At 45.6% G+C, this 14,001-nt stretch overlaps 1 protein-coding gene across 3 annotated transcripts in view; it reads left to right on the top strand.

Moving 5' to 3' along the window:
* Positions 1 to 14,001, top strand: part of LOC106732388 (uncharacterized) — a 137,409-nt gene that overhangs the window by 13,398 nt on the left and 110,010 nt on the right. For all 3 annotated transcript variants that reach the window (XM_025187467.2, XM_075900291.1, XM_075900289.1), the window contains 5 exons: positions 3,351 to 3,469; positions 7,358 to 7,576; positions 8,594 to 8,737; positions 8,961 to 9,124; positions 9,296 to 9,411. In XM_025187467.2, coding sequence (XP_025043252.1) covers positions 3,351 to 3,469; positions 7,358 to 7,576; positions 8,594 to 8,737; positions 8,961 to 9,124; positions 9,296 to 9,411 — 762 coding nt within the window. The remainder of the gene's footprint in view (positions 1 to 3,350; positions 3,470 to 7,357; positions 7,577 to 8,593; positions 8,738 to 8,960; positions 9,125 to 9,295; positions 9,412 to 14,001) is intronic.

The following is a 14,001-nucleotide window of genomic DNA, read 5'->3' as shown; positions in this document are numbered from 1 at the left end:
TTTTATAGCACATGTTAAGTGTACTTTTTTTCACTTTTTAAAAACTGCTTTTAATATTCAGATTTAGACATTTTAAAAATATGAGCAGAAAATAAAAATCAAATTACATATTAGATAACTACAATGAGACAGAGTACAAAAGAAAATTCATTTGGATATGTCTTAAATTCTGTTCTCAACAGAAAATAAGGACTTGTATCTGTTAGTCCAAATGCATAGACTGAAGTTGCATGGAGTCTAACTTAATAAAAAAAGAGGAATATAAAGTAAAGGGGTCAGATACTCAGTCTCATTCCAGCTTCTTTATGCCAGGTAAAAAGGTCAAAGCAGTTTAAAGAGTCTGTAATCCCCAGATCCGGCCAGGAGATTATTCATCTAGTACCAGAACTGATAAAATATCCATCAGGCTGCTTTTGAAGGTTCTAGTGTAGGGGATGTGGTGGAGGAAAGAGGGGTGAGACAAACAGGGAGGCTGCTGTTTCTTAGTAGGATCTTATGCTAGGAGGTGCCTCATCATCTGGAGCCGCTGAGAATTGGGAGTGTGCAAATTTGGGTTAAGAACACTATAGACCCCCATCTCCTAGTCTGGCACTCTTTAGAGGCAAAGCACAGATTTGAGTCTTAGGAGTCTACCTCACAGCTACTCTGCAGTAGGGATGTTAAATATTGGTTAATTGAATAGTAAGTTAACCTCATGAATGCTTATTGGTTACTCACCTATTCTGTAGTCCCTGGGGGTGGGACCAGCAGCCAGTGTGTTCCGGCCCTGCTCCCGAGGAGCCCCCTACCATTCTTTGCTGCTGCCTCTCAGAGGTAGCAGTGTGGGTTGCCAGGTGGGAGCTGGTCCACCAGGGGAGCCAGTTTAAAAACCAGCTCCCATCACAGACTGGCTGCCTGCTGCCCTGTGCTGCTGCCTCTGATACAGAGGCAGCAGTATGAGGTGGTAGCAGTCCCTGTCCAGGGGTGGGTCTGATTGCCTTGACCCTGCACGAGCTGGAACTGAGCCAGGCTGCCTGCCAGCCTGCCTCCTAATACACTTGGCATGCAGAGCTGTGTCGGGGTAGGTCCCAGACCTGGTACAAGCCAGGACTGAACTAGGGATGTTAAAGACTAGTCAACTATCTGATAAGCAAATGCTTATCGGATAATCAGTCGACTAGTTGATCTGTCCCCTTGATGCCTCTATAGAGGCAGCAAAGAGGGGCAAGAGGAGGTACTTGAAAGTGGCAGTGCCACACAGCTGAGCCCGGGATCAGCTGTGTGGCGCTGCTGATTTGAAACGCTGAGGTGGAAATGCCGCGCTGGAGCCCAGGATCAGCTGGGGAGTCCCCAGCTGACCCTGGCTCTTTATGGCATTTCTCAGTGGCAGCGCAGCATGGAGCCCGAGGTCAGCAGGGAACTCCCCAGCTGATCCTGGGTTCCATGCAAATGCCGTGCTGGAGCCCGGGATCAACTGGGGAGTCCCCAGCTGACCCCGGCTCTGCATGGCATTTCACAGCAGCAGTGCAGCATGGAGCCTGGGGTCAGCGGCGAACTCTGGGCTCCATGCTGCGCTGCCGCTTTGAAATGCACAAGAGTCCCTGTTGGGGACTCTTGTGCATTTCAAAGCTGGCACCCGCGTGCAGCCTGGAGTCAGCAGGACTTCCCACTGGCCCCAGTCTGCATGCGGAATTTTGCATTCCTCCTTTCTACCGTGGGCTCTTGTACATTTCAAAGGAGGAATGCGGAAATGCCTATGGACTAGTTGAGTAGTCAATGGAAATTTCATCGACTACTCGGCTAGTCTGTTAATTGGTAGTTAACATCCTTAGACTGAACCGGGCTGCTGGCCAGTCTGCTAAAAAGTTTCCTGGCAGGGGTGGCCGGGCAAAAATGTGTGTCGTCTATAACATTAACTGATAAGCTTTTGTTTATTGGTTAATCAATTACAGGCAGTCCCCGGGTTACATACAAGATAGGGACTGTAGGTTTGTTCTTAAGTTGAATCTGTATGTAAGTCGGAACTGGCGTCCAGATTCAGCCGCTGCTGAAACTGACCAGCGGCTGACCACAGGAAGCCCGAAGCAGAGTTGCTCTGCCCCGGGCTTCCTGGAATCAGCCGCTGATCAGTTTCAACAGCGGCTGAATCTGGACGCCAGTTCCGACTTACATACAGATTCAACTTAAGAACCCCAGGCGTCCCCAAGTCAGCTGCTGCTGAAACTGATCAGCAGCTGATTCCAGGAAGCCCGGGGCAGAGCAACTCTGCCTCGGGCTTCCTGTAGTCAGCCGCTGGTCAGTTTCAGCAGCAGCTGACTTGGGGACACCTGGGGCAGAGCAGCTGGGGTGCTGCTGGGTTGCTCCAGTAGCGCCACTCCTCGGCGCTACTGGACCAACCCAGGAGCACCCAAGCTGCTCTGCCCCAGGCATCCTGATTCAGCCGCTGCTGAAACTGACCAGCAGTGGCTGAATCAGGATGCCTGGGGCAGAGCAGCTGGGGTGCTGCCAGGTTGGTCCAGTAGCGCCGAGAGCGGCGCTGCGGGACCAACTGGCAGCACCCCAGCTGCTCTTCCACAGGCGTCCCGAGAAAAGCCTGGTCTGCTGGGGGGGCGGGGGCGCACACTAGCTGCGTTTCCCCCCCTCCCCCCTCCAGCAGACCAGGGAGATGCGGACGGCGGGACCGAGACGCGCCGCAGTCCCGCCGCCCTGGTCCTCCGCGGCTTTGGTCCGCGTCTCCCTGGTCTGCCGGGGGCCCCCTCCCCAACAGACCAGGGAGATGCAGAGCAGCTTTTCTTGCGCCGGAGGACGCGGGCAGCGGGACCGCGGTGCGTCTGGGCAGTCCTGTCGCCCGTGTCCTCCGGGGCGAGAAAAGCCCCGTTCGTAAGTACGGATCTGACATAAGTCGGATCCGCGTAACCCGGGGACTGCCTGTACACTGATATATCCCTACTCTACAGTAGATCTTATTTCATTTCTAAGACAGTCTTTTGTAAAATTGGTCCCCATTTTTCCCCAGATATGAAATAGGATACAATGAGATCTGCTGTTTAAGGGAGAGAAGCCTATTTTAAAACTGGAATGCTATACAGCAGAATACAAACTTTAATGCCCAGGTACAAAGAATGGAACCAAAACCTCCATCAAATACAGCTGATGAAAACTTTTTTCAAATTTTGAAATTAAAAAGGAAATTTTTGCTGAAATGTTTAGTTTCTCACCCCTCTGCCCACATTTTCACACCAGCTATAGCAAAGATTTAAAAAACAAACAAAAAGAATGAGGACTTTCTGTGCCATTGTAATGTAATTATTTCTCTAGGTGTTTTCTTTAACAGTGCTTTTTATTATATTCTGTTAATATTGAATGGGAAGGCTTTGGATGTCACACCCAGCCCAGCCAAACACTGCATATTGTGTAAAGATTTCCAGTGGCATCTTGATTGCTTTGGCCTGTAGTGCAAGGGCCCATTGGATCTGCAAGCGAAGTGCAGGTGAGAATTTATGCATTCTTGTTTAATCCATTGATGTCTAAATCGGGATTTCCATTTGCAAACCCTTTAGCCCTCAGTCCTGCAAACTCCAACTCATATGAGCAGTCCTTATTTTTTTACAAGTAGTCCCTCTGAACTCAGTGGAACTGCTTTCTCATGAGGAAAGGTTTGTAAGAGTAGGCACTTAGTACTAAGGGCTTGCCTATACTAGGAGGATTTTCTGCTTTAACTAAAGCCTGATCTAGGCTAGAAATTTGGGTAGTTAAACTGATGTAAGTTCCTTTGTAGACTGCACAAGATCCAGGGAATATCAACCTAGCTCCCCCCTTTTTGGGAGGTGGGAGAATCTCTCCTGTTGGCATAGGTGGTGTCTACAACAGTAATTCTCAAACTGTGGTCCATGGACCACTAGTTGTCTGCGGCCACTTTTCACTAGTGGTCCTCGGACCACAGTTTCCTTCCACGGCTCAAGCTCAGGCCTCCTCATTCCTCCCTCCTTCCCTCTCCTCGCAGCAGGGAACCTGTGCTGGCACTGCAGCTTCGCATCCTCCTGCCCTCCTCTGCAATGCTGGAATGCCAGCACTGGCTTCCTTCAGGGAGAGGTTGGGGAAGAAGCCTGAGCCTCCTGACCAGATTTGGCTTCTGGGGAAGAAGCGGAGCCAGAAATGGCTCCACACGCTACTGCTCCCCTTCCCCTGGCTGGGTGAACAGCAGTCCACAGACAGCTGCCTGGAGGCTTTTCCTGTGGAATCTGGCCAATGCGAGCAGCAGGAGGCCATGCCTGGGACATAGTGCCTAGAAGTGGCGCAGGCCATGAAGGCAAGTAAGTGACCCCCTGCACCTCCAGCCACTCACGCACCCCCTCCCCACCGAGACCCCACACTCCCAGCCTACTCCTGCACCCTTCCCCTGGCCAGACACCCTACCCCCCACCCTGCTCCTCCACCCTACTTTGTTCCTGCACCCTCCCTCCTGAACACACACTGCACCTTTCTTTGTTCTTGCCCTTCTCCTCTGGCCAGACACCCTACTCCCAGTTTGCTCCTGCTACCTACCTCCCATCCAGATTTTGAACCCTCACCCTCTCCTGCACCTTACCTCCCGCCCAGATCCTGCACCCCACCCCTATCCCATTCTCTGGCAACCCTGTCCTGCACACTGAACTCCTCATTTTTGTTCCCTCCCCAGAGAGATCCACAAAATTCACTAACCCCGGAACCTCAGAAAAGTAAATCTGGCCTATGGGAAGCCCTGAACCTCACTTCTCACTTGTGTGGTCCCCAACTGATTTTTCTGTGAGTCAGTGGCTCCCGACCCTAAAAAGGTTCTCCACCCCTGCCATAAATAAAGATGACATTTAAACCTTTTGTGTTGGACATAAATTAATATAATTTAAAATTAAGTTTGATAAACTAACATGAGGAAGTTAAGGTGCTCAATCTGTTTAATAATTTAAATTAATATTTCCTTCCGTTCTCCCTAGTTGCAGCACTAGCAAAATGGCTCAGGTATAATTATGTAATTAACAACAAGTTTCTGTTAGCAGCTGGTGGTCCATGGAAAGATTTGCATTGAGGCAGGTGGGCCCCCGGGCCAAAAAGTTTGAGAACCATTGGTCTACACTGAAGTGCTATAATGGCACAGCTGTTGTGTCATAGCTGTGCTGCTCTAGCATTTTAAGTGTAGACAAGCCGTAAATCAGTATAGCATCCTATACCCACACTAGTGAGGATGCAGTTATACCTGCGTACTTGAACTTGAATATGCTCAGTGCTTATTTCAGATTCTGTCAGGTCAGATCTACAATTATAGGTATATAGGATAGCTATATTGGTAAACTGTTGCTCAGAGATGTGAAAAATCCACACTCCCTGAGCAGTGTAGTTATAATGACTTAACCCCTATGTAGACAGCAATGTGTAATAAGATAGCTTCTACCACTTTTTAGGGAGGTGGATTAACTATGCTCATGGGAGAAGCTCTTTCATTTAGTGGAGTAGTGTATTCACTAAAACACTGCAGAGGCGGAGATGCATCAGTGCAGCTGTGCTGCTATAGCATAGTACATTAAGACAAGCCCTCGGTAAAAGGCATCTTTCATATCAATATAACTGTGGCCATGTATAGACTACAGAGTTTTTCAGGGATACCAGAGTTATCCCTGAAAAACTGTGCCACATCCAGGGAATGTGTCCGCTTTTTCAGAACAATTTCCGAAAAAGTGGACGCATTCTTTCAGCATTTCTGTATTCCTCTCGGTGAAGATGGGCCAAATTTTGGAAAAGCCTCTTTCCAAAAACAAACAAACAAACAAAAAAAAAGCGGAAACAGATACACAAATTGTGACTTGCAATTTGCGTATCCTTTCTCCGAAAAAAACCTGCGGTCTAGACATAGCCTGTGTCAGCACTCGGTGGTCCTTAGCCATAGTTGTCCTGTGATCAAGATCTTAAAACAGACAAGTTTTCAAAATGGAATTAATTTGGTAATCTTAATATATTAAACAGCAATCACACATTGCTGTTGAGTCTAGGACTTATCTGTACCAGAGAAGTGTAAATTTTAGCCTGCTTCACTAGTATATCATGGACTTACTAGGCCATGTAGGATTTGCTGGTTCTCACTAAAAGTTTCCTAGTGCACATTAATACAAGTCCCGTATCAAATTATACTCTGTTAATGTGCACTCAGGAACCTTCACTGCACACCAGCAAGGTCCACAATGCTCTGCTGTATCAGTGCTCTATAAACTATTGATATGACAAAGTATTCAATAATAATATCTAACTCTTACATAGTACCTTTTCATCAGTGATCTCAGTGCATTTTACAACTGAGGCCCGTGTGATCATCTTTTTAGAGAAGTGGAAAATGAAGTGCACAGATGTAAGTGACTCCCCTATGGTCACCTAACAGATCAATATCAGAGCTGAGAATATAGTCTAGGTCTTCTGAGGAACATAATGAAAAAGGTAACAAAAAGCACTATAGGTTGACTAAGGGATTGTTTGCAAAGTGCCTTAGTCCATATCACAGGGGCTTATTCATTAACGTATGAATGCTGATCCCACATAGAGCAAACCTGGCACTTTTACTCAGCCACTTACAATATAGTCCAACACAATTGAACCAATATCATTTCCCATTTCTGCTGGGTCTCAAACATGGAAAATTGTTTCCATGTTAAGAGAGTAAGGAAAGTTTGCTTTGTCTTAAATTGCTCAATTTAATTTTCCAGACACCTTTATTGTTGCCTGCCTTTAATCCTTTCAGTCAAACATAAAAACTTTTGTTACATGCCACCTTACTATTCGTTCCTTCACTGCAATGTGCATTGCTGTACACTGTATCTAGTAAAATCAAGCTCTGGTAATGCTCACATTGAAAAAAAATCGCTCCCAAAGGACCAGCACGTGGCCTATGTGGTACTTACGTCCCTATTTTGAGGACTAAAGTGGTGCATTCATCTTGCATTAGCACTGGAGTGAATTTCAACCAGTGTGGAAAAGGTAGTGGGAGAATTCCAGTAATACTGTAGCCTAGGTTTGAAGGGGTGACCACAACAGAGGCGGAGTGCATGGTTAACTTATAAAGAGCACAGCAATATAGCTCTGATCAGAACCTGAGTTCATTACTGCCTGTCACTCGTTTCATCATGTTTCTCTGTTTAGATGGAATAGTAAGAACTTTTTTGTTAATTCAGTAGTGCACATGCCAGCAACCTACTGGTAGGGAAAAAATGGAGGACAGGGGTGTATGCAAGAGCATATCTCCTCTGAGCTGTGTATTTGGGAGTATTGACACCAGGGCAGGTGTATACATTCCATTTCAGGTGGCTAGCTGTATTCTTTCTCTCTCTCCCTTCCTCCCTCCCTTTGCCCTCACAAGATACTGAGCGATATCAAGAGCATAAAGGAAAGGTACTTCTCTCACCACCAAATGTTCCATCACAAGTACATGCAGATTTGAAATCTGCTAAAGAAGCTTGCCTGGAGCTTCGGGAGAGGTGCACAGGAATTTCTACATGGAATAATACATATGCCCTTGCAAAGGGAACAGTATTGTTGAAGAGTGAGGAGAGCAGTTCATATGCCTATGTAAAATCAGGTGAGTTCGAATTATTAGGACAGCCTATAATAGATCAATATCCTCTGCATTGCATGACCACTTATGTATTTTGAGTGAAATTCTTACCCATGTATGTTAATGCAATAACTTGCATTGACTTCAGTAGAGTCAGGATTTCACTTTCTGTCTCTCCTACATCATACAGAAGGGCAGAGAAAGGCTGCTGCTTCTATCTGTGATCTTAATACTGACTGTTAGGATAACAGCAGTGCCATGGTTATTGCTACTTAATGGTATCTTGTCTTTTTTTCTCCTGCAAGTATGGCACATTCTTCAGTGTTCTATGCTCATAGTTGAAGACTTTGTGGGGATGACCATCCAAACTTGTATTAGTTTCCTTTGGGCCAGTTCAGTGAAACTCTGTTTGCCTGACAAACTACACAAGTGCTACTTAAGTGTAAGAGAAAGTCTCTGCAAATTTGTCAGGGGCAGATATCAGAGGCAACAACACCAAGTGGCTGCTTCCAGGGAGATTCTGTTGGGGCTTTTTTAGCATGACCCTGAATTGTTTCATACAGCTGCCTTAAGGGAGTATTTACATGTCTGTTTGAGATTTTAACTAAAGGCATTACAAGATTTCACCAATCTAGTAACAGTATTTTTCTGTCATGTTGTTGTTGGTATGAGGCTAAATTGCAACATTTGTCCAAAGCTGCATATTGGGATATTGCCCTATGGTGAGCATCATAAGGCATTTTTAAGGGGTGAAGCATAGCTTTATCCCTGGCTGACCCTAGGCAGGAAGAGACCCAGCTCTTGATGTTTCTCACCTAGGTCCTTTTCTGCAAGTAGCTTCCTAAAGGGAGCAAACTGATGGTAGCCCTTTTGCTGTCTGGGTCTGTCAGTCTGGGGAACCCTTACATAGGTTATCCTGGGTTGATGTCTCTAATCCCTTCCTGACTGTAAGAGCTAGCCACAGTCTAGCTGTAAATTTGTATCCTGACAGCATTTGTTTCCTTGAGTGAATGACAATGGTATTTTCTATCTTGTTCTTAGATTGCTCCATGGGTTACTTCGGAAGAGATTGTTCCTCTGTGTGTGGTTTGTGTCACAATGATGATTTGTGCAATCCCTACACAGGAGCTTGTGATGATTTCCATTTGTGCAGTGCTCAGAGCATGCCTACATCCTGTGAGAGAGGTACCTAAACATAAGTGCCTTATGTTGGGTGGGTTTTTCTAATGCAGTACAAAATTTGAAGGTGAGTGATTGCCCTTGTTAATGGCATAAGCAATGTTGCATATGTTCACTACTAGCAGTTATTTCAATTTTCCCTGATTTTGTCAATGCTTAACTAATTCTCCTTTTGTCAGATATCAGTAATCAGGATCCTTAGGTGGTGTTATTCCTTGTATTTGACTAGATATGAAAAGTTTGTGGTGCCCCCGTTTTTCTGGTTGGTCATATTGGACTGGCAACTGTTACTACTTCAGCACAGAGGTCCCTGCCAGCTGGCTTCAAGCAAGGGAGAAGTGTAGAAGATATAGAAGTGCAGATCTGCTATGGATTGAGAGCCCAGAAGAAATGGTATTAGAGTTGGTGGGGAAATATGATTGAAAAAGAAACGTTTTGCACAAATATTGTTTGACATGCTGGAGTATTTATAAAATGTGGTCTTAAAATATCAAATCTAGTAGTTCAGCCTTTGGGTTGGAAAATACCACTGTAAATAACTTTCATACTTTCTTGCGTCAACAGGATTGGTTGTTCTCAGTGATTTCATCTGGAACCTTTTGGATTGGATTGAATAGTAGGCAGCAAGAATCTATATGGATTTGGTCAAATGAGAAGTCAGCTGCTAAAGAACTTGATTGGTAAAGTAGTGGATGCTCCTTACAGGCATTTTGTAGGCCTGAATTTTAACTGGTATAAATTGGTGTAGCTCCACTGAAGTTAATAGAACTATGCTGATTTACAAAAGCTGAGAATCTGGCCTATAACACTGCTCTACAGCCAAAATTCTTCTGAAATAAATGTAGTCAAACTTTACTAATTCTGGGTCACTGAGAATGAAAATGATGCTTAAAATTGTTGATTGGCTCTAGTTTTCAAAATATGCTATTGCATTAGTATATACGACCCTTGACTTGCGAGTGGCGGAGGATAAGTGAGTTATAAAGGGAAGGGATCTCAATTTAAACCAGAAATGACTAAAATACATCTTTGACTAAATCTATGAATAAATCTATGACTGGGTTTGGACAGTACTTGCTTTTTAGGCAAAACAATGAATGATGCAATTTGAAGCTGGTATTGCATCATACATGATATGAATTGAATCATGTTATTCCTAGAAGTCAGGGTATGTCTACACTACCCCGCTAGTTCGAACTAGCGGGGTAATGTATGCATACCGCACTTGCTAATGAAGCCCGGGATTTGAATTTCCCGGGCTTCATTAGCATAAGCGGGGAGCCGCCATTTTTAAATCCCCGCTGCTTCGAACCCCGTGCAGCGCGGCTACACGGGGCTCGAACTAGGTAGTTCGGACTAGGTTCCTATTCCGAACTACCATTACTCCTCGTGAAACGAGGTGTACCGGTAGTTCGGAATAGGCACCCTAGTCTGAACTACCTAGTTCGAGCCCCATGTAGCCGCGCTGCACGGGGTTCGAAGCAGCGGGGATTTAAAAATGGCGGCTCCCCGCTTATGCTAATGAAGCCCGGGAAATTCAAATCCCGGGCTTCATTAGCAAGTGCGGTATGCATACATTACCCTCCTAGTTCGAACTAGGAGGGTAGTGTAGACATACCCTCATGGATATTTTGCTGCATAATGGCAATGTTTTGCCATCAATTCTAGTTGGTCATGCAGTCCATATGAAGGAAACCTATGACAACATGAAACAACTTTTGAGGTGCATAAACTATGACCAACATCGGTGGCAGCTTTGTGGCGATTTGAAGGTTGTTGCTCTCTTGCTTGGTCTGCAGACTGGATACACAAAGTACTGCTGTTTTCTCTGCGAATGGGATAGTCGTGCAAGAGATTCCCACTACATCAAGATAGATTGGCCACTCCGACAGTCATTGGAGCCTGGGAGAAAAAGTGTTCAGCATCCACCACTTGCTGAATCAAGGAAGATTTTGTTACCACCCTTACACATCAAGCTGGGTCTGATGAAGAACTTTGTCAAGGCCATGGACAAAACACAAGCAGCTTTCAAGTACCTCCATGGAGAATTTCCAAGGTTAAGTGAAGCTAAGATAAAGGAAGGTGTCTTTGTTGGTCCTCAGATTCGTGAACTTCTTCGAGATGATGCATTTGACCATGCACTGCGTGGCAAGGAAAAGACGGCATGGAAAGCCTTCCAGTTAGTGGCAATAAATTTTCTCGGAAACAAGGCAGTCAACTACAGGTTGTTGGTGGAAAACCTCCTCAAGGCATACAAAAGCCTTGGTTGCAACATGTCACTAAAGATATATTTTTTGCACGCTCATCTAGATTTTTTTCCACTGAACTGCGGAGCAGTGAGCGACGAGCATGGCGAGCGATTTCACCAGGACATTGCAACAATGGAGAAACTCTATCAGGGCAAATGGAGCCCATCAATGCTTGCAGACTATTGCTGGACAGTGACAAGAGATGCTCCATTTAATGAATACAAGAGACAAGCCAAGAAGCGCCGAGTAGACACTGAATAGGACTAAGCTATGTACATAATAGTTTTTTGCCTTTTGTTTCATAATAAATTTTATTTATATAACCCTTTTGCTGATTTTTAAAGTGTTACATAAACAGGACAGGTGAAATATTATCATGTAAAGCAACCATAAACACATGAAAAGACCTAGGTTTACAATTTATGATTAAAACTCTACTAACTACACAATATACATAGATGTAAACTGTAAAAACTTAAATATCTTGGAGCAGTAGCCAATCAGTTGTTTTAATTGTCATATTTGAATTCAGCACATCAAAATACATAATAAATAGCACATTTTATCTCTGAAGCAGACGACTTCTAAAAAATTGTAGACCAGTGAGTTAAACACAAAACAGAATTTGTCACACTGAGAGATTTCTGCACTATTTCTGCAGTAAGGAATGTATAGTATGAAATGATGGCAGGCCTAGAAAAAATGTACAAGAGCTAGGGCATATCTGCATTAGGAAACTATTTTGAACTAAGTTATTTCAAAATAATAACTTGGAAATAACTATTTTGAAATAGTGTATCCACACTACAGGGAAGCCTCGAAATTAGTCTGAAATTAGCCTCCAAAATTAGCTCAGTGTGGACATGCTACCTCAACTTTAGAACCCCAGGAAGCACTGGGGAGTAATTACTTTGAATGACTCTGGGGGTAGTTATTTTGAAATAGCAGCAGTGGAACATCCACACTATCGCTATTTCAAAATAACTATTTCAAAATAAGCATTGTTTCTTGAGAAAAATGGAGTTGTTATTTTGAAATAACCAGCCCCATTTTCAAAATAACAGGCATGGTAGTGTGGACACTGTGCTTATTATTTCAAAATAACTCCCTAGTGTAGACCATGGCCTAGTGAATATTTTTATATTACCCATTGTATAAGGGAAAATTGATCTGAAAAAGTCTAGGTTTTTTTTTTAATGAATCTTTCCTCATTTTGGACTAGCTCTAAAATTCATCATCAATGTGGAATCATGTTATCATTGAACTGAAAAGTTATAACAGATCTAGAAACTGTCATGAGACACTGCTGAGTTTGTGATCTCTCTGTCTCAGGTAAGAAATATGTGCCATGGATTTAACTAAAACATGCTGCGAAAGCCAGAGAATGCAATTTACTTAAGTCCATTTGTGTCAACTCAGTCCCTTCAGATGTCTGGCAAAGAGTAAGAATAGGGGAAGCACAAATAGAAGAAACTTGAAAAGATGTGTGGCTCATTCTGTTGTCCCTACAGAGACCAGACCAATCTCATCTGGCTTTTGCCTGAGTAGGAATCTGATGGGTAGTATATAGTGTGTCTTGGAAGGAACGCAGATGTTCTTCCCAGGGTACGTCTAGACTACAGTGTTTTGTCGGAAAAACGGCAAAACCTGAGTTATGTCCACACAGCAAGCGTGTTCTTTTGACAGTAAATTGGTATTCCTCATTTGACAAGGAAGAAACCTTTTTGCAAAAAGGCCTGTGTAGATGGGGAGGAGGATTTTTTTGTGTAAGAAAAGGCCTCCAGGAAAAGCACAGGTGCCCTGGTAGCCATTCCGTACCAGCTAATCACAACTCTATAGTTCCTGTCTCCTGGCCCCTCTTAAAGCTGCAAGCAACCCAGACAAGCCTTGTGGCAGGAAGTTGGACAGAGAGCAGCAACCTGGCCACGTGACTCTCCCTGCCACAGCCATGTCCGCCCCTGAAATTCCCCACTACCTCCCTGGCCCTCATTGAGAGCAACCCCCGGGGTCTGAGGACCCACCCAGGAGGGCCAAGAGGCGCACCCCATCCTGGACAGGCCCGGAGATACAGTCCCTCCTCAAACTGTGGTGCAAGGAGGAGACGCTCCAGGATCCCTGGGCCAAGCGGTGCAATGCTGAAATTTATGGCCAGATGGCCACCTCCCTGGCAGAACGCATACATTCACCCTTGACCATGGAACAGGTCTGGAGTAGTTACAGAGCTCTACCAGGGATATGTCTGGGCCACAGAGTGCAGCTCCCGCTCAGGGGCAGGACCCTACACCTGCCCCTACTACAGGGAGCTGCACCAAGTCCTGGGGGGTGGAGAAATGTCTTCCCCCATCCTGGTGGACTCCGGGATCGAGACCCCCATCATCCTCCGGCCTGAGGTTTCCCCGGAGGAGGAGCAGGAGGGTCAGGGCTAGCTGGACACGGCGGAGGAGGAGGAGCAGGAGGAGGAGACGGGCACTGAGACCCTCTCCCTTGAGCCGGTGCAAGGGAGCCAGGACATCTCCCCGGCCTTTTCCACTACTGTCCCACCAGCCTCCAAAAATGCCTCTCCACTGTGGGGTGCGTCTGCCAGAGTGGAGCAGCCACTGCCACAGAGAGGAACCCCAGGATGAGTTCGGGGTCCAGGTACTGCAGGACCAGGAAGGCAGCAGATGCAAAGTAGTGCTGCAAAACCTGCAGTGTGGCTGTGTGGGGCCATCGCATGCCCAGGGGCAGCTCCGGCTCCATGACACAAAGGAAAAAGCTGTGGCATCTAAAAAAGAAGAGGGCAACCACAGCAGGCACTGCTAAAGCTTTGCTATCCCTCCAAGAGGTAGGCAAGCACACAGCAGCAGCAGAGAAATGGCTGTCCAGAGGGGTCTCTTCAGGCACATGTTTTCACAAGGCTCCGGCATCAGCACTCGGAAGCAACTGGTGACCTAAAGCCCTGCCTGAACTGGTTCCTGGTGGCCTTTTATGTGAGACGGCGTCCACTGAGTCTAGATGCTCTCTTTCACAAAAGCACATCGT

The sequence above is a fragment of the Pelodiscus sinensis genome, chromosome 17, assembly GCF_049634645.1.
Source record: "Pelodiscus sinensis isolate JC-2024 chromosome 17, ASM4963464v1, whole genome shotgun sequence".
Lineage (NCBI taxonomy): Eukaryota > Metazoa > Chordata > Testudines > Trionychidae > Pelodiscus > Pelodiscus sinensis.
This window is presented reverse-complemented; position numbering and strand designations above follow the sequence as displayed.